This window comes from Equus asinus, chromosome 8, assembly GCF_041296235.1.
Source record: "Equus asinus isolate D_3611 breed Donkey chromosome 8, EquAss-T2T_v2, whole genome shotgun sequence".
NCBI lineage: Eukaryota > Metazoa > Chordata > Mammalia > Perissodactyla > Equidae > Equus > Equus asinus.
Window position 1 is genome coordinate 84,536,101 of NC_091797.1, and position 19,822 is coordinate 84,555,922.

At 40.9% G+C, this 19,822-nt stretch overlaps 1 protein-coding gene across 2 annotated transcripts in view; it reads left to right on the plus strand.

The window, feature by feature from the left end:
- The window catches only part of TMEM233 (transmembrane protein 233), a 36,265-nt gene extending 30,682 nt beyond the window's left edge, over positions 1-5,583 (plus strand). Inside the window, exon 3 of one of the 2 annotated variants that reach the window (XM_014862428.3) lies at positions 3,549-5,583. In XM_014862428.3, the coding sequence (XP_014717914.1) occupies positions 3,549-3,555 (7 nt within the window). In that variant the 3' untranslated portion in view covers positions 3,556-5,583. The other variant, XM_044775779.2, reaches the window with a different exon arrangement.
- The last annotated feature ends 14,239 nt before the right edge of the window (positions 5,584-19,822 follow it).

Consider the following 19,822-nt stretch of genomic DNA (forward strand, 5'->3'; position numbering starts at 1 on the left):
GCCAAAGACAGTTCTAAGTATTCTAAAGTTGTCGACCACTGTTCTTGGGCTTTGCATTTAATGGAGGATATTCTTAGCTGTGTAGACATATGCTGCAAAACAGACTTTTTTACATGCCTAAGACACCTGGAAGAGGCTTCAGTGATTGCTGCTTCCTCACTACTCCCTAGAAAGTTTACACGCCTCCCAACTTTCCTCTTCCTTCTTTCCTCATGGGAAGGCTTGTGGCCACATATCTAAAACTTGGTAGAATTCAGTGGAACTTCCTTAGGAGCAAAACCAGTTGACCATGACAAAGCTTGGGCATGAGGAAGACAAGTGTTGTCTACCACAAATATGACAAATGACATTCAGTGGAGCGTCATCATACTCGGGGGTGAAATTATAATGTCAGAGGATAAGGTGAGCTTTGAGTAGAATCAAAATGGATCTTGGAAGCATCCATAGGAGGGCGCCCTATTAGAGACTCACACACCGTATCTTGATCAGCCCAGTAGAGCCAGCGTTCCCTCCAGTGTTGGAAGAGATGACATTCCTTGGGTTGAGCATCAGCTGAAGCAGTTGGCTGTTCAGAGCTCATGTCATATGTTCAAACACTGGAGCCATGCTCCAAGCTCACACAGAAGCAATGAGTCGTATACCCGTCCACGCTCAAAAGCATTGAGCGAGGTGGTGGCCAGATTCTCCAGCTCCCTTTAAGCAGTTGCTTTTTTGTTTTTGAGGAACCCAAATGGTTGCTTTGCTGTAAGTTAGATACACACACAATGCAACCCCACTGAACTTACACCTCTGGGTGGTCTTACAGGCGTCTAAAGAGCCAGGCACACCCACCGTGTATTAAAAGTACTTGTTTGTCATTCTTAGAAATAAGAGCCTTCACATTCCAAGGTTTCCATTAAGGAAGAACTTAACTTCTAACAAGGTTAAGGGTCCCACGACTGTCTCCCATTAGCGGGTTCAGAGTTAGCAGATATTAGCCCATTCCACACTGGTAAAGCTGCTGTCTTAGAGTGGAATGAATCCTTTCCTGGCCTCAAAATATCCTCCCATTGCATTAGGATTGGAAGAAAGCATAAATGCGAAGGTGAGCGAGAAGCAAAAAGTTGGCCTTCTTGCAAGAATGTAAAAGCAGGTCTGTCTTCTGCCCTGTATTATTGGCCGAAGTAAGGCTTCCTGGGGATTGTTTTGCACAGATGTGTCTTCAGGGAATTTTTGTGATTTCATGGTGAACAATGGGGAACATTACCTATTTCCAGAAGATCAGAAGGGTCTTTCTTTGTTGGTTCAGATAAGCTGAGGTCAAGACAAGTCATACTTAAGTCATTATGGAAAGATTTTTGCTTTGAAAAGGATACAAACTTGTGGACAGTGACAAAGAAATCAGAATAAACACGCAAAAGATGTTGCACCTCACCAGTAAGCAGGGCAACACAAATTAAAGCAACAAGGAAACACCATAGTTTTTTGTCTGCCAGATTGAAACAATGAAAAAGATGGATAATATCAAGATTGGCAAGAGTGTGAAGAATTGGATACAACACTGTCGGTAGAAGAGTAAACTGAGACAGTCTGCGAGGTCAATCTGGATGCATCTATTAAACTTTAAAATCCATTTGCCCTCCCACCCAGCAATTCTCCTTTTCAGGATCCACTCTAGATACAGGTGCAACAGTAATTCTCCTCCCTGGCTACACATGAGAATCACCTGGGCCCTTTAAAAACTGTCAGTGTGGGGCCGGCCTGGTGGCGCTGCAGTTAAGTGCACACGTTCCGCTTCTTGGTGGCCCAGGGTTCGCCGGTTCGGATCCCAGGTGCGGACATGGCATTGCTTGGCACGCCATGCTGTGGTAGGCATCCCCTGTAGAAAGTAGAGGAAGATGGGCACAGATGCTAGCTCAGGGCCAAATTGGCAGTAGTTAGCTCAGGGCTAATCGTCCTCAAAAAAATTAAAAATAAATTTAAAAAATTAAAATAAAACTGCCAATGCCCCGGGCCCACCCTGGACCAGTTAAATTAGAATCTCCACTAATAGCGTTGGCATTGGTAGGTTTAAGAGCCTTCCAGATGATTCTAATAGGCAGCCAGGGGTGAGAACCAAGGATGTATATGATGTCATTGCAGCTCTGTTTGAAATAGGAGAAACCCTGAAACCACCTAAATGTCTGTCAGTGGGAAGATGGTTAAATTCACAGTGGTTTACTCATAGGATGGAATGCTACTCTACTTTCCCCTTTAAACACAGAAATATCCCCCCTACTGTGGCTTTATGAGGCCCCACATGATCTGAGTCCCCACATTCTCCATCCTCATCTCCCAGCACTCTCCCCGTCACTCCTCCACCTCAGCGACACTGAATTCCTCTCTCTTCTTTGAGCAACACAAGTATGTTCCTGCTCCTGGGCCTTTGCACTTGCTGGCCCCTCGATCTAGAATTTTCTTCCTCCTGATAGCCACATGGCTTGCTCCCATCTCTCCTCAAGATGGTTGAGCAAATGTTACCTTAGCAGACAGGTTACCCCTGACCAGCTTCTCTAAAATACCACCACAACCCCACCCCGCTTCTCTCTGTCCCCTATCCAACTTTACTTTTCCTCCTAGTACTTACTACTCCAAGAAATTTTACATATAATATAAAATTATATATAATATATAAATTACATATAAATATATAATATATTCATGTATTTATATACTTATGTATAATGATATATATTTATGTATAACATATTAATATATATAATCAAACATATGTTTTTTTATGGTTTGCTTCCTCCTACTGGAATGAAAACTCCAGGAGCATTTTCATTCTTGTCATCGCCCATAGTAATAGAGCACGACACTTAAGGATGCTTACTTGGAAGCTAGACTGTTCAAGTTTAAATCCAGGTTCTACCGCTAAGTAGCTGTGTGCCCTTGGGCATGTTTTTTTTAACCAATCTGTGCCTCAATTCTCTCATCTGTAAAATGGGGATACAACATGACCTACCTCAAAGGGCTGTGAAGATTAAATTGTGTAAGCACAGTGCCTGGCACAAGGTACTCACTATGTAGCTGTCAGGTATTGACATTCTCACCAGCACTTAGAGCAGTGGCTGGCATGCAACATTTATTGAGTAAATAAATAAATATATATAGATATAGATATACACATATATATCATGATCCCATTTATGTAAACACACACATGAATTTCTAAGTGCATATTTATGGATTTAAACATAGAGAAAAATGCCTGGAGGATGCATGCTAAATGCCAACAGTGTTACTAACCCTTGAGGAGAATGAGATTCAGAAATGCCCACGAGGTATTTGCTACATCTGTATCATTTCGTTTTTTGCATGTGCCACATGTAAAATAAAGCATGTTTCCAAATAAAATATTTTTTTTTTCTCAAAAGGAAGCCAGTTCTTAGACTCAAAAGCATGCAGATCTGCTGGTCTATGTCAATAGTCATTTGATCAGAGCAATTGCCATGGAAGAAGGACGCCCTTGGGCGAGAAGGCTCTGTCCAGCTGTCCCTCTCACTTTGTCTGTTTGTACCACGCAGTGCCTGAGCAGCCAGCAGTCAGCCGCGAGCATGGAGGATGGACCTCATCCCACCCCAAAGGAGTTTCTGAGGAATCGATCCTTGACTTCAGACTGTGAGATCTTTTCCTCCAGAACTCTCCAGAGGCAGGTCCCTGGCAAATGAACTAAAAAAAAGTCCAAAATTTAGGAAAACCGAGCAGCACAGCCAGATCAGCCAGAGTCATTGATTTTTTTTAAAAAAAGAAAAAATCAAGTCTCATTGTTTCAGTTTAGCAAAAGCCACTGTGTCCATTCCTCTTCTCCAGAGATCAGCCTCAGGAAATCTCCTTACTTTTAATGGGGGGTGGGGGCTCCAGATTTGGGGGGAGAGGGATGTTCCAGGAAGAGCAATGGATGCTGGTGTTTGCAATGTCGAGCACAAACATTTGCAGCATGTCTAAAGTTATCCAATGGAGTTGAATGTGTGCATTTTTCCGTTTATTTTTACATGTTATAGTGGCCCTTCTATCTTCAGTGGCTCGTCCTACATCCGCCACCCCGCCCTCACCCCCACAGTTCACTCATCTCATCATCAAAGACACAAACTCAAGGAATTTCTGGGCTTTTGTCTTGGTCTTGCTTTTCCTAATGGCTTCCCCCCCCCAGCCCCCGCCGGCTGCTTGCATCCCCTGTTGGTCAATTTGACCTCAACCTCACTTTTCACTCCAACAGACTCTGAGAATGTCCTCAGTGGTCAATTCCAGGTACCCGAGCATCTTCTCCATGCCACTTTTGGGAATACACTGTGTTTGTGGAATGTGCTTTCTTCAAACTCTCTCTTTTTGTATTTTAGCAAGTCTCAGGCAAGATTTTTGATTTTCCTGGATGCCACCTGGAAATGCTACCCAGTGTATTTCTTTTGTCAAATGTAAACCCTTTAGGTATGAATGTAATGATTTAATGACATCATTATTCTGCCTACCAGAACACGATAACCCCGTGTTTCACAGAATGCAAGATGTACCACTGGTGGTACACAAGATAATTTTTAACTCGTTTATAGCCACAACACTAAGTGACACTGAAACACAAAGAATGTTTCCCCTTTTCTATTCTTTTTCAATCCTGATCACAGCCAGAGAAAGTCTCTGCTTAGTGCTCGTGCGCCCTTTATACCTTTCTGATACTTTTGGCTCTTTTCCCTTTTTACAAAGAAAGAGCAGGCCTCAGGTTCAAAGTCTTCTGTCTAGATAGAATTGAATAACATGGTTTTGTTTTCATTGTATTTATTTTATTAATTACCTTCCATTTATGGCTTTTTATTTAGGGAAGTGATATATCGTTTCTGTTCAAATAAATTTACTTAAGAAAAGTTAAGTGGACTCAGAGATAACTGTCAAGTGATGAACACCGCAGGTGAAATGTATATACGGCAAAAATAAGTTCAAGAACTAACATTAGAAAGTGATCGTGAACTTTCCTGAGCAAGAGAAAAGGCAGCTTATTCTAAGTGAACGATCAGAGGCTGAGGGTCAGAATACCTGAGTTCCAACGCCTTTTTCTGCTAACTAGCTATGCGAGCTGATTTTAGGCACTTTTCTTGGCCTCTCTGTGCCTCAAATTTCTTTGTCTGGAAAATTGAGATTAGAACGCCTGCCGACTTACCTTGGAGTGTTGTTACGAGAATTAATCGCCACAATAGATGTGACTGCCGCGGGAGGGAAATTCCGAATGCTATGCAAATTGTTCTTCCATCATTATGAATCTCAGGCATTTGTTAAAATCCTGGACCCTAGCCAAAAATAAACATTGATGGACACCAGATTCCACCCATCATTTCACCCAAGATGCCCCTGGTGAGCCAGCACTTGTCCCAGGAGGACACTGAATCAGGGACATGAATTCTCAGCACACAGAGATCCCAGCACCATCTCAGTCCTGTGTATCGGATCCTGATTTCTGGTTCCGACATCCTGTTGTTTGTTTGTGTTTGGGTCCCTGATCTTTTACCCAAATGAATGAAAAGTGTTGCTGAGAGGCAGAATAAAATTGGCTTTAAGTAAGCCTGTTTACCACGTTGTGTAAATTGTGTTTTCTTGGGGTTCCCAACCTTCTAGAGACTCACATAACTAAAATGGGCTCATGGTTATCAGCCTCAGGCTGTAGGAAAGACCACAGAGAGGCGGGTGGTGGGGCTAGAGAGGCATCATCTGAACTAACTTAGGCCCTGAAATGCCCTTCTAGGAGGCATTGACTAAAGTCACTAAGTGAGATCCCTGGGATCGAGAGGGGGTCTGATTTCTGTTGGGCCCCCACGGCCTCCTGAAAGTCTGAGATTGCCTCTGCTCCACTTCAAAAGTCACAGTTAGAAAAAGGATTGCCAAGTACATCAGCCAGGGGACTCCTTTAGCAGCCAGTGATAAAAACTGGCTAGGGCAAAAAGTAAAGTTTACAGGTTCATATAACCAAAAATTCCAGGGACAGCTTCAGGCATGGCTGGATCCTGGTACTCAGCATTATGAGGAACTTTTCCCTCTCCATTGCTCAGCTTCAACTTCCTGCATTCCTTTTGGTTTTGTAGTGCAAGTTGGCTGCCAACATCTTCAGGTTTCTTCCTACCAGTTTAGCAATGCCTGTGGAAATAAAGCATCTCTTCCCTAACAGCTGTGGGGAAAAAAAGGCTCAATTCAAAATAATGCACAAACCAACCCACCAGAATGGATACCAGCCATCAACAAACTGGTGTGGCCATCCTTTAAACACAAGGGCATGTGGCACCCTCTTTGGTCACGCCTCGGTCACAATTCAGCCAGTGGAACTGAGGACAAGGTCAGTTCCACCCAAGCTTTATCGATTGAGGATGTGGGAAGGATGGTTTCCCAAAGGAGACCAAAGTGCTTTTATCAGAAGAAAGAAAGAGACGCTGAGCAGAAAAAAACAAGCACTGTCTACATTAAGCATGCTGCTTCTTACGATGCTGGCCACAAGCAGGACAAAAGTAATCTGCCGGCTTTTCAAACTGTTTCCCCATTCTGTTGCTGCTCTCATCCATTTCCTCAGTGGACCACTATTTACAGAGCACCTGTTCAACCGCGGAATCTGGGCTAGGCTGTGGAGATTCTAATATGATAAGGAGAGCCCCCTGGCTAGGAGGGCAGCAGGCACACACACAATCAGAGGGAACTGTGAGAGTGTGAGACAGAGGCATGAACAGTATTAGGCAGGCACTTTGCAGGAGGGAGCACTGGCTGCATCCAAGGGTGAGCCTCGGGGAGTGAATGTCCTGGCCCCACGGCTCTGTGCATTGCTAAGACTGACATGGCTACAGCTCTTGAAGTTGCCCTGTCTTCGCCCACGAGTTATGGGCAGAAGCAGATGCAGACGTAAAATTGCTGGTCTCAGCTCCTGGATCAGCAAATTCTCTTTGGCCTCCACCGGGACAGCTGCATTCAGCAAAACAGCGTTATGCCTGTATCTTGATATGTAACCCTAGATTCAGGCTTCTAAATATAACAGACAGCCTTGGGCCACCGATTGAAAGAAACAAAAAAATTCTAAGCATCCACATTCATTGGTTACTACCAATCCTTAAAAACACCTCATGGATGTTGAATATTTGAGCCTGGGGAGTTACCCTATAAAAACAGGTCTCTGAACCAAGAAACTTTGAATTCTGGTTTTTTTAAATACAAAGAAAGGCATAAAGACTACCCAAAGCATCATCCATCCATTCCTGAAGAGGCCATAGAAAGAAGGAATTCCCTTTCCTATAAAGATTAGTTTATTTATTATTTGTTCCAATAGAGATTTATTTATCAGAGGTCAGGAGAGAGAAGTATAAAGTTGCCTTTGTGCATTTTTTGTGTTAGGCGTCTGAGTTTTGTCTTGTGTGCCTATTCCAAACCTCGGCTGAGCGGCCAGCTCAAATCCGCAATGGTCCAATCTCACCTTCCATCCCTTCTCCAGTTTTTGTGTAGACTTGCCCACTTCACACTCATACACTGGTTCATTGAGCTGCCCTGTCATTTAGTTTTCCCAAGCAGTCTGCTCCTGGCACTGCCTCTGAGCATCAGTTCCACCGTGTGACATGGAATCCCATGTATGGGGACTAGCTGTGCTTCAGAGTGAGTATGTTGATAGGAACTCATGAAAGGCCAAATCCTGCCTCTGTAGAGGTGACAAATGGCCTGATGACCAGCATGAAAGAGGAGCTAAGGCAGATCCCAATACCTAGTAGGCAAGGTAAATAAATGTTTCTTGAGTCATTGCCAAAGCTCATCTAAACAATTACAGACAGTAGCCGTCTTATAGGTCTCGCCATGTATTAGTTTCCAATTGATGCTGTGACAAATACTACAAGCTTAGTGAATTGAAAACAACCCATATTCATTATCTTACAGTTTTGGAGGTCAAAAGTCTGCAGTGGGTCTCACTGGGCCGAAATCAAGATGCTGGCAGGGTCGCATTCCTGCCTGGAGGCTCTAGCAGAGAATGTGTTTGCTCGCCTTTTCCACCTTCTAAAGGCTGCCCACATTCCTTGGCTCCTGGCCTCCTTCCACCTTCAAAGTCAGCACTTTGGACTCTTTCTCATATCACATCTCTCTAGTTCTGATTCCTTCACCTTTCTCTTCCCCGTTTAAGGACCCTTGTGATGACATTGGGCCTACCCAGGTAGTCCAGGATAATCTCCTGATTTTAAGGGCGGCTGATTAGCAACCATAATTCCATCTGCTACCTTAATCCCCCGTTGCTGTGTAACCTAACCAATTCACAGCGTCCAGGGATTAACACGGGGATATCCTCGGGGGGTCATTATTGCGCCCACCACACCCTGCATTCATGTTCATCCTCCTACAGCACACAGCACCCTGGGTGATCTCAAAACCTAAACCAAACCACATCATTTCTCTGCTGGGACCCAACCCACACACCCAATGGCCTCCTATGCAATGGAAACCCAAACTTTGAACCACGGCCTTTGAAGGCCTACATCATCAGACCCCTGGCTGCCACTCAGATCTCGTCTCCTGCCATGCCCCTCCCTCAGTATGCTGCAGCTACACACTGGCCTTCTCATTGTTCCCCAAACACACCAAGATCATTTCTGCCTCAGGGCCTTTGTGTGTGCTGTTTCCTCTGCCCGTAACACTGTTTCCCATATTTTCATATGGCTGACTCTTCTTCTTCCCCCAGGTCTCAGCTTCTCAGTGAGGATTGACCCATCCCCTATCTAAGGCAGCCCCCCCACCCCTAGTCTCTCACTATCGCATCAACCTGTTTTGTTTCCTCCACACCTGGGAAAGGATGTAGCCCCCGGTAGATACTCTATAAATATTTCTTGAATGAGTGAAACATTCTTCTTCCCATGTGCCCTTCCCCTGGCTACTGTCCACTCCTTTGCCTCAGAGTAAATACCTCTTCTTTAGGGAACTTTCTCCAACATGCCAACTCTTCATGAATATTAGTGTCTCCCTTTTGCATGCTCACACAGCCCTGTAATTTTATTTTAAGGTCTTATCGCAGTGGTAATCAATTGTATAATGATCATTTAATATCTGTCTTTCCCAGCAGACTACCAGCCCCATGAGAGCAGGAACCCTGTTCATCTTTTCCACCTCTGCATTCCTGGTGCCTGGCATATAGAAAATGTTCAGTAATTATTTGTTGAATATAAGAATGGATAAATAAATAATGAGTAAGAGTGTAAAAGCAGGGAGAAATGGAAAAAGAGAATAGAACCTAAAGCGGCTACATCACCTTCTCTTACTTTTACGTTGTTATCTAGCAGATTTAGACCTGATTTTTGAAGGAAGGTGTAATTAACCAAGGAATTGGTTCAAAGTCCTGTCCCAAAGCGTTCTCACTTAATCCTGTATCACTTACCATGATGGTTCAGGAAAAGGAAGTGATGAAATCCCACGTACACCCAAAAGTTATTTCAAGAAGATATGGACCCAAAAGAACCCCTGCGTGTGTGGGTGGCCTTTCCCCAGGCCTCCTTTGAAGCTGGGCTGCCCCCTAATGGAAGCAAAGAAGAAAGGCATTTGAGGCACTTTTGCCTTTTATAACCCTTTTTGTTTGTTTAACGGGATCCCGAAACAAGTTGGAGGGAAATTGCACAACTTTGGCAAAGAAAAGTAGCACCAGTAAAGTTGCAGAGTACAAAGTCAACATAGAAAAATCAGCTGTGTTTCTACACACTAACAGCGAACTAGCAGAAAGAGAAATCGAGAATACAATCCTATTGGGCCAGCCCCAGGACATAGTGGTTGGGTTCAGCGAGTTCAGCCGCCAAGGTTCACAGATTCAGATCCCAGGTGCAGACCTACACAACTCGTCAGCCATGCTGTGGCAGCAGCCCACGTGTAAAATAGAGGAAGATTGGCACAGATGTCAGCTCAGGGCTAATCTTCCTCAAGCAAAAACAAAGGGAGGATTGGCAATAGATGTTAGCTCAGGGTGAATCTTCCTCTGGAAAGAAAAAAAGGAATACAATTCTATTTACAATTGCAGAAAAATTATAAAATACCTAGGAATACATTTAACCAAGAAGGTGAAAGACCTGTACACTGAAAACTATAAGACGTTGTTGAAAGAAATTGAAGAAGACATAAAGAAATAGAAAGATATTCCATGCTCATGGATTGGAAGAGTAAACATAGTTAAAATGTCCGTACTACCTAAAGCAATCTACAGATTCAGTGCAATCCCAATCAGAATCCCAATGACATTCTTCACAGAAATAGAACTGAGAATCCTAAAATTCATATGGAGCAACAAAAGACTCTGAATAGCCAAAGCAATCCTGAGAAAAAAAAGAACAAAGGTGGAGGCATCACAATCCCTGACTTCAAAATATGCTACAAAGCTATAATACAAAACAGCATGGTACTGGCAGAAAAACAGACACACAGGCCAATGGAACAGAATTAAAAGCCCAGAAATAAACCCACACATCTACGGACAGCTAATCTTCGATGAAGGAGCCAAGAACATACAATGGAGAAAGGAAAGGTTCTTCAATAAATGGTGTTGGGAAAACCAGACAGCCACATGCAAAAGAATGAAAGTAGACCATTATCTTACACCATACACAAAAATTAACTCAAAATGCATTAAAGACTTGAATGTAAGACCTGAAACCATAAAACTTCTAGAAGAAAATATAGGCAGTACACTCTTTGACATCAGTCTTAGCAGTATCTTTTTGAATACCATGTCTACTCAGGCAAGGGAAACAAAAGAAAAAATAAACAAATGGGACTACATCAGACTAAAAAGCTTCTTCAGGACAAAGGAAAACATCAACAAAATGAAAAGGCAACACATCAACTGGGAGAAAATATTTTCAAATCATATATCTGACAAAGGGTTAATTTCCAAAATATGTAAAGAACTCATACAACTCAACAACAAAAAACAAACAACCCGATCAAAAAATGGGCAGAGGTATGAACAGATATTTTTCCAAAGAAGATGTACAGATGGCCAACAGGCACATGAAAAGATATTCAACATCACTAATTATTAGGGAAATGCAAATAAAAACTAAAATGAGATATCACCTTAGACCCGTCAGAATAATTAACAAGACAAGAAATAACAAATGTTGGAGAGGACGTGGAGAAAAGGGAACCCTCATACACTGCTGGTGGGAATGCAAACTGTTGCAACCACTATGGAAAACAGTATGGAGAGCTCTCAAAAAATTAAAAATAGAAATACCATATGACCCAGCTATCGCACTACTGGGTATTTATCCAAAGAACTTGAAATCAACAATTCAAAGAAACTTATGCATCCCTGTGTTCATTGCAATATTATTCACAATAGCCAAGACATGGAAGCAACACAAGTGCCCATCAGATAAAGAAGATGTGGTGCACATATATATATTTATATATATATATACACATATATACATATATATATAGAGAGAGAGACATCTATACATATATATGTGCCTATATATACATTGCAATACTGACCAGCCATAAAATAGACAAAATTGTCCCATTTGCAACAACATGGATGGACCATGTTGAGGGTATTATGCTAAGTGAAATAAGTCAGAGAAAGACAAACACCGTATGACTTCACTCATATGTGGAAGATAAACAAACACATGGATGAGGATAACAGATTAGTGGTTCCCAGGGGGAAGGGGGTAGGGGAGTGAAAGGGGTAAAGGGGCACATATGTGTGGTGACAGATAAAAACTAGACTATCGGTGGTGAAGACGATGCAGTCTATACAGAAACTGATATATAATAATGTACACCTGAAATTTATACAGTGTTATTAGCCAATATGACCTCAATAAAATAATTTTTAAAAATGGATTAAAGACTTGAATGTAAGACTCGCAACCGTAAAACTCCTAGAAGAAAACATAGGTAGTACGCGCTTTGACATCAGTCCTCAGGCAAGGGAAACAAAAGAAAAGATAAACAAATGAGACTACATCAAACTAAAAAGCTTCTGCACCGCCAAGGAAACCATCAACAAAAGACAACATTCCAACTGGGAGAAGATCTTTACAAATCGTGTATCCAATAACCAGTTAATTTCTAAAATATATAAAGAACTCATACAACTTAACAATAAAAAACAAACAACTCGATCAAAAACTGGGCCAGAGAATCTGAACAGACATTTTTCTGAAGATTTACAGCTGGCCGACAGGCACATGAAAAGATGTTCAACATCACTAATTATTAGGGAAATGCATATCGAAACTACAATGAGATATCACCTCATGCCCATCAGAATGACTCAACGAGAAAAGGAAACCCTCATACATTGCTGGTGGGAATGTAACTTGGTGCAGCCATCATGGAAGACAGTATGGAGATTCCTCAAGAAATTAAAAATAGAAAACCATATGACTCAGCTATTCCACTTCTGGGTATTTATCCAAAGAACACAAAAACACTAATTCAAAACACCCTTATGTTCACTGAAGCATTATTCACAATAGCCAAGACTTGGAAGCAACCTAACTGCCCAGCAACGGATGAATAGATAAAGAAGATGTGGTATACATACAACGGAATACTATTCAGTCATAAAAAAGATGAAATCTTGCCATCTGTGACAACATGAACAGACCTTGAGGGTATCAGGCTAAGCAAAATAAGTTAGACAGAGAAAGACAATGACCATAGCGCTTCACTCATATTTGGAAGATAAACAAACAAACAAAAAACCACACAGATACAAAGAATAGACTGGTGGTTACGAGAGGGGCAGGGAGTGGGGAGAAGGCAAAAGGGGTAAAGGGGCACATTTGTACGGAGATGGATGGAAACTAGACTTTTGGTGGTGAACACGATGTAGTCTATACAGAAGTCAAAATACAGTGATGTACACCTGAAATTGATATAATGTTATAAACCAATGTGACCTCAATTTTAAAAAAGATCAATAAAATTAAAATTATGGGATTTATACATTTAAAACATAAATAAATAATAAAGCAGAAATATCTCTCTACAAAAAAAAAAGCAGCAGCAGCCACAATTTCTGGAGTAACCACTTTTCAATAAAATAGAAAAGGAGCTGATGCTTTTTAAGATCTTATTGTGGCAGGCACTGTTCTAAGCATTTCTTGTCATGATCTTTGCAAGAACCAACTGAGAAAGCTACTATTTATTGCCCACTCTCAATGAACAAGGAAACTGAGGCATCGGAAGGTTAAGTAACTTGCCCAAGAGCCCATAACTAGAAGGTAGTAGGCCTAGGATTTGAACGTGGGTAGGCTGGCTCCAGAGCCTCGGGTCCCAAACATCACAGTACTTGCCCGTAGTCACTCTTTCAAAGCACTAAAGTACAGTCTGCTGCTTTTGAGCCAGATTTTGGGCTGATTCCTGGGGTAATTTTCAGGCCAGCTCACTCTAGAACTTAGTTCTCCCCTTAAAATTCTCAAAAGCAGTGTGGATACACTTATTCACATCTCTGTTCCTCAAAAACACCAAAGGTAGACAAGACAGCAAAATTCCCAGCGACGGAGGAAAACAAAGGCTAGCTCAGTAGGGCTTGTTCTTTAGTCTCTATATTCTAATTCTAATATTCTAGTTCTAAACTTAGCTCTTTTGCCCCGAAGAAGTTTTTAAATCATTTTTCTAAGTGAGTAACTATAACAATAATGTCATGGCAAACATTATCTTGCCATCTGCCAAGTATTGTGCTAAGCCCCTAAAATGTACTTTCACCCAATTTTTGTTAACCCTAATTGTAAGCACTGCTGTGAATTGATGTTTGCCTCTGAGGAAATGAGGTGCAGAGGAGTTAAATAACTTGTTCAAGGTCACACAACTGAAAATTGTTAGGATTTGAGCCTGGGTGGTCTGATTCTAAAACCCGTGTTCTTAATCGCTACACTCAGTTAACTCCCATAAATCATAAACTGACCCTCATAGTTTAGTTTATAACTAAGAAAAAATAATAAACTACTTTTTACACATAACAGAATGAAATGGCTTAATTGCCTGTTGCCCATTTTCCCTAATTAGTTGCAAGTTTGACGTAAATTTGTGTGAGCTGAACTTTGGGGCCAGATTTGTATTAATTACAACACATTTTCTGTTTGAAACCTTATCAGATATTTAAGAAGCTCTGAAGCCTCACCTCTACGTCTAAAATTTATTTTCTATGTACAATAATTGATATCCACTGGGGAAAAAGACAACTACCTTCCCACTGTTTAAGAATAGGCGCTAATCTGTATGATTTAGAATGCTTTGGGTTGCAAGCAACAGAAAATCCGATTGACTTAAACAGTAAGAGAAGTTACTGGCTCTCATAACGAGAAACTTCAGACAGAGGACAAACTTCAAGGTTGTCCATTTGATCCAGTGGATCACAAAGTCAGCAGACTATGGCTCTGCTTCTCTTTGATTCTCTAAGTTCTGTTCTCCTTTGCATATATTCTTTGTTCTCAAACCGGCTTCTCTCATGGGAGGAGTGCCTTAAGCTGAAAACTTCCTCATCAATGTCCTGAGAGAAGGAAGGCCTCTCTACCCCAAACCATCAGACAAAAGCCCCGCTCTTCATCCTCACTGTAACACTTGGGTCATTAAACCATGCCTGAATCCAGGTTGGCGTGTGCATAGGCCTGGGTTACATGCCCATCCCTGAAACAACTACTGTAGCAAGAGGAGTGGGATTGTCCAGTCAGGACCTGCCTCTGGAATAGTCAGTAAATATTAGCTTTTATTAACTTCATTATTATAAGAAATGAGATTTTTATTATACCCAGGTAAAGTATAAGTAGAATGACCAATAATGCAAATTTGGTCTGCCTCACTCATAAATCAACATGTGCATAGAAAAACGAGGAGATACCATTTTTACTTGTCAGACTGCCAAAAAAATTAAAAGTTTAAAAATGCTCAGTGTTGAAGAGCGTATGAGAAACAATCATCCCAAACATAGCTACTGCAACATTTTTGGAGACAAATTTGACAATTTCTAGCAAATTTTTAATGGTATGTACTCTTAGATCTAATGATACTTTTGTTGGGAATTATTCCCACAATTTTACTCACAAAACTACACTAGGTTGTGTGAATTGGTAGGTCATATGGGTATACAAGGGCAGTGTTATTGGTGAAAGTCCAAAACGAAAAACAAAAATGTCCATCCATAAAGATTGATTAGGCTTCTGGCTTCCAGTAATGGTCGAGTAACTTATATTGGACTAACTCTCCTGTGAATAACAGCTACAAACTCAAAAATAGAAACCTCTTGAGAACAACCAATAGCAGGCAAAAACTGGAGGGGTTGGAATTCTTGAATGAAGATAGAATCCTTGAATCCATATTTACCTGGATTTTCCTTTGAAGAGTCTCCAAGTCTGCACAGCACACAGAGAATAAAGTTTAGGAAGAAAGCAATAGTCTTATTGTGCTGAGGAATCACAGGTTGGGGTTTGGCATTCCCAGGGTGGCTGGAAATTGACGGGAGAAATCCCAAAAAAGATAGAGGCTTTGAGAAGGGGCCCAAAAATCTGAATACAAACTCTCTTCAAATCTTTGGCTGACTCCTGAACTGCATATATGGAGCCCAGCAGGAAAAAAAAAAAAAAAATCTGGAAGGCTAAAAGAGCTGAGCAGAGATTTCAGCAACTGATCAATACTGGGGAAGCAAAGTTTGGAGTTCAAGCTCCACCAAATTGGAGGAGCTTGGTAACCCCTCAGTCTTCCTGTTGAAACCCCAGAGGAGTCACACATTAGTAGTAAAGAGCACATCCAAGGCCTAACATCTAGAGGGTGCAAAACCAAAATAGACCCACCCAAAAGAAGCCTAAAACCATGTCTCCAGAGGATAAAGATGAGTCACCAGTAATTTAACGCCCAGGTAAAATAAAATCCAATACTTTTCTGAGGAAGATAACAGAATCCAAGGTCTCTGCAATATATCATCTACAATATTCAGTATAAAATTTAAAAATTATTATACGTGAAGAAGCAGGAAAGTGTTATCATCAAGAGAAAAAAATAGTTAATAGAAACAGCCTCAAAGATTATGCAGATGTTGAAATAAGTAGGTAGCTACTTTAAAATAGCCATTCAAGAATCTAGAGGAAAATAGTAACATAATGAGTGAAGAGATGGAGAATTTCAGGAGAGATTTGGAAACTAAGAAAAACTAGAAATTCTAGAACTGAAACACATTCTAAAATAAATTCTCTGTGTGGACATATTGGACAATGCAGAAGAAAGGATAAGTGAACTTGAAGACAGGTCATTAAAATCATTCAAACTGAAGCAGAGCAAGAAAAACTATTTAAAAACAAAATAGAGCTTTAGATACTTGTAGGAGAGTATCAAGTATCCTACCATATATGTAACTGGATTCTCAAAATCGGAGACAGAGAATGGAGCATTAAAGAAAAATTTTAAGAAATATTGATTTAAATTTTTCCAAATTTTATTTAAAATATCAGCCCACGCATTTGAGAAACTCAAAAAGTCCCAATCAGGGTAAATTCAAAGGAAAACACACGTAGGCAAACTACTGGAAACCAAAGAAAAAGAAAAAAGATTCTAAAAACAGCCAGAGGAAAAAAAGATGCATTACATATACACAAACAATGGTAAAAATAATTGACTTCTCATCAGGAGCAATGGAATAGAGTACAGTGGAATGACAACTTTAAAGTGATGAAAGATAGAAAAACAACTGTCAAGCTACAGGGAAAATATCCTTCAAAAATGAAAGTGAAATGAAAATATTTTCAGCTAAACCAAAGCTTAGAGAGTTGGTAGGCAGCAGATCTGCAGTGCAAGAAATGCTAAAGGAAGTCCTTTGGGATGAAGAGGACTAAAATCAGATGGAAATTAGTATCTACAGGAAAAAAAAAAACAAAAAGTACTGGCAATGTTAACTATGTGGATAAATATAAGAGACCATAATCCTGAGCAAAACCTCCACCGGACTTTTTGCAGAAACTGATAAGCTGAGTCTAAAACTTATATTTAAAGGGAAAAGACCTGGAGTCGCTGAAACAATTTTGAAAACGAAGAGCAAGTTGGAGAACTCACATTGCCTGATTTCAAGACTTACGCTAAAGCTATAGTTATCAAGAAATGTGACATTGGTGATAAGAGAGGCACACAGATGAATGGAACATAATAAAGTCCAAATATAGACCTCCACAAATATGGCCAGTTAATTTTTGACAGAGGTCAAAAGCAATTCAACGGGGAAAGAATAGTGTTATCAATAGATGGTGCTGGAACAATTGGACATCCCATGCCAAAAAATGAACTTTAACCCATACCTCACATCATACATATAAATTGACTCAAAATGGATCATAGATTTCAATGTAAAACCTAAAATGATAAAATTTCTGAAGAAAATGGAGGAGGATGTGGAGAAACTGGAACCATTGTACACTGCTGGTGGGGATATAAACTGGTGCGGCCATAATAAAAACAGTATGGTAATTCCTCAAAAGATTAAAAATAGAACTACAATATGATCCAGCAATGCCACTTCTGGGTATATGCCAAAAAGAGTTGAAAGCAAGGACTCAAAGAGATATTTGTACACCCGTGTTCATAACAGCATTATTTACAACAGCCAAACGGTGGAAGCAACACAAGCGCCCATCAACAGATGAAAGGATAAACAAAATGTAGTATATACACATAATGGAATATTCTCCAGCCTTAGAAAGGAAGGAAATTCTGACACATGCTACAACATGGATGAACCTTGAAGGCATTATGTTTAAGTGAAATGAGTCAGTCACAAAAAGACAAATACCATGATTGCACTCATATGAGGTACTTAGAGGAGTCAAATTCATAGAGACAGAAAGTAGAATGGTGGTTGCCAGGGGCTTCAGGGAAGAGGAAATTGGGAGTTATTGTTTACTAGGTATAGAGTTCCAGTTTTGCAAGATGAAAAGAGTTCTGGAGACGGGTGGTGGTGATGGCTGCACAACAACATGAATGTATTTGATGCCATTGAACTGTACTTAAAAATGGTTAAGGGGCCGGCCCCATGGCCGAGTGGTTAAGTTCACGCACTCCGCTTTGGCAGCCCAGGATTGCGCCGGTTTGGATCCTGGGTGTGGACATGGCACCGCTCATCAGGCCATGCTGAGGTGGCGTCCCACATAGCACAACCAGAAGGACCTACAACTAGAATATACAACTATGTACTGGGGGGCTTTAGGGAGGAGAAGAAAATAAAAAGAAGATTGGCAGCGAACGTTAGCTCAGGTGCCAATCTTTTTAAAAAAATGGTTAAAATGATAAATTTTATGTTACATATGTATATTAATCATGTTTTTTATTTCCATATTTTATGATGCTTTGACATCTTGGGCCTCAGTGACCAAGGAGAGACTGCCGCTCTCAAGGTTAACTAATTCCTAGCCATAGTAAACGACTTGCCTGGAATATGCAAACCAGCCAGTCTAGAGCCCGTGCTCTGAACCGCCTCCTCTCTCTGGCTTTTACACTCCAGGAGGCAAGATTCCTCTGGCCTACTCATCACAGGAGCAGGTACCGGACAACTAGAGACCACCCTTATCGCCCAGGGCCACCAAAATTATTCACACCATCCAATCCTAACCCTTCTCAGTGGTTTACCTTGCCTTGCCCATTCCTTCTCTCGGAAACCACAATTAGGGCTTTTCACACGTGGTTTTTCCTCGCTCTCTCCACCTGCGACCAACCTCAGGGTTCTCTCTTGTGGCCCAGGTGGCATAGCGTACCCCCCCCTCCTCTTGGGAGCTGAGAGTAATAAACTGTCTTTTCAATGGCAATTGCCATATAATCAGTTGCCTTACCATACATGAATAAAACCAAAATCCTGGGTACGTGTTACAAAGTATTTTTTAGCACAATTTAAAAAAAGATAATTTTTTAAAGAGTATTGAGAAAATAGAGATCGGTGAAGTCAATTATGGTACATCCATGTTACAGTAGTTTGGCGTAATCATTAAGAGAGTAGACGTAGGAGTCAAGTTTCCTGCATCTAAATCCTGGCTCCACCACTTACCAGCTTTGTGATGCTGGACAAGTTACTTCCGCGCTTGTGCCTTAGTTTTCTCATACGTAAAGTGGAGATAAAAATAGAATGCACCTCTTAGGGCTTTGGGAGGATTAAATGGGTTAAAAGCAGGAAAGAGCTTAGGACATTGCCAGGTAGCCAGTGAGCGCTCTATAAATAGTAACCATTATTGCGACGGAATCTGCAGCCATTTAAAAAATGAGGGCAATCTGTATGTGCTGACATGGAAAGATACACTAAGGCGAGGAAAAGTCCCAATTGTGTCAATTTTTTAAAGGACAGAGAGATAAACAAATGCTTTTTCTGGAAAAATTATGCAATTATCACAAAATATGTCCTCAAAAAGTATACAAGAAACTCTCAGTAGGTTATTTTGGGGGAAAGGAAATAGGGATCTAGAAGAAGGTGTGAGGAAGACTTGTTTTTTGTTCAATACGTACTTCCTATACCTGAGGTTTTTACCGTGTTTTTTCATACTTAAAAATACAGACATTTAATTTTTTGGAAGACCGTGTGAATATTTCTCATTGCTCTTTATTGCCACCTAGGGGACGCAGGGGGGCATTGCCTGCCACGATCACTCATTGGAGTTAACCTTATTCACTATTTAATAATTGATCCCACTTTCTTGATTGTTTCTTACATCAAGCAATTCATAGCCTCCAACTTTCAGATGTTAATGAGTTTGGTAACAACAATAAACATAGATTTGTAGTTATAAAAGTCAATAGATGTTAAAAAACAAAACAAAAACAAAAAAACACCTAATTTGATCTCCTT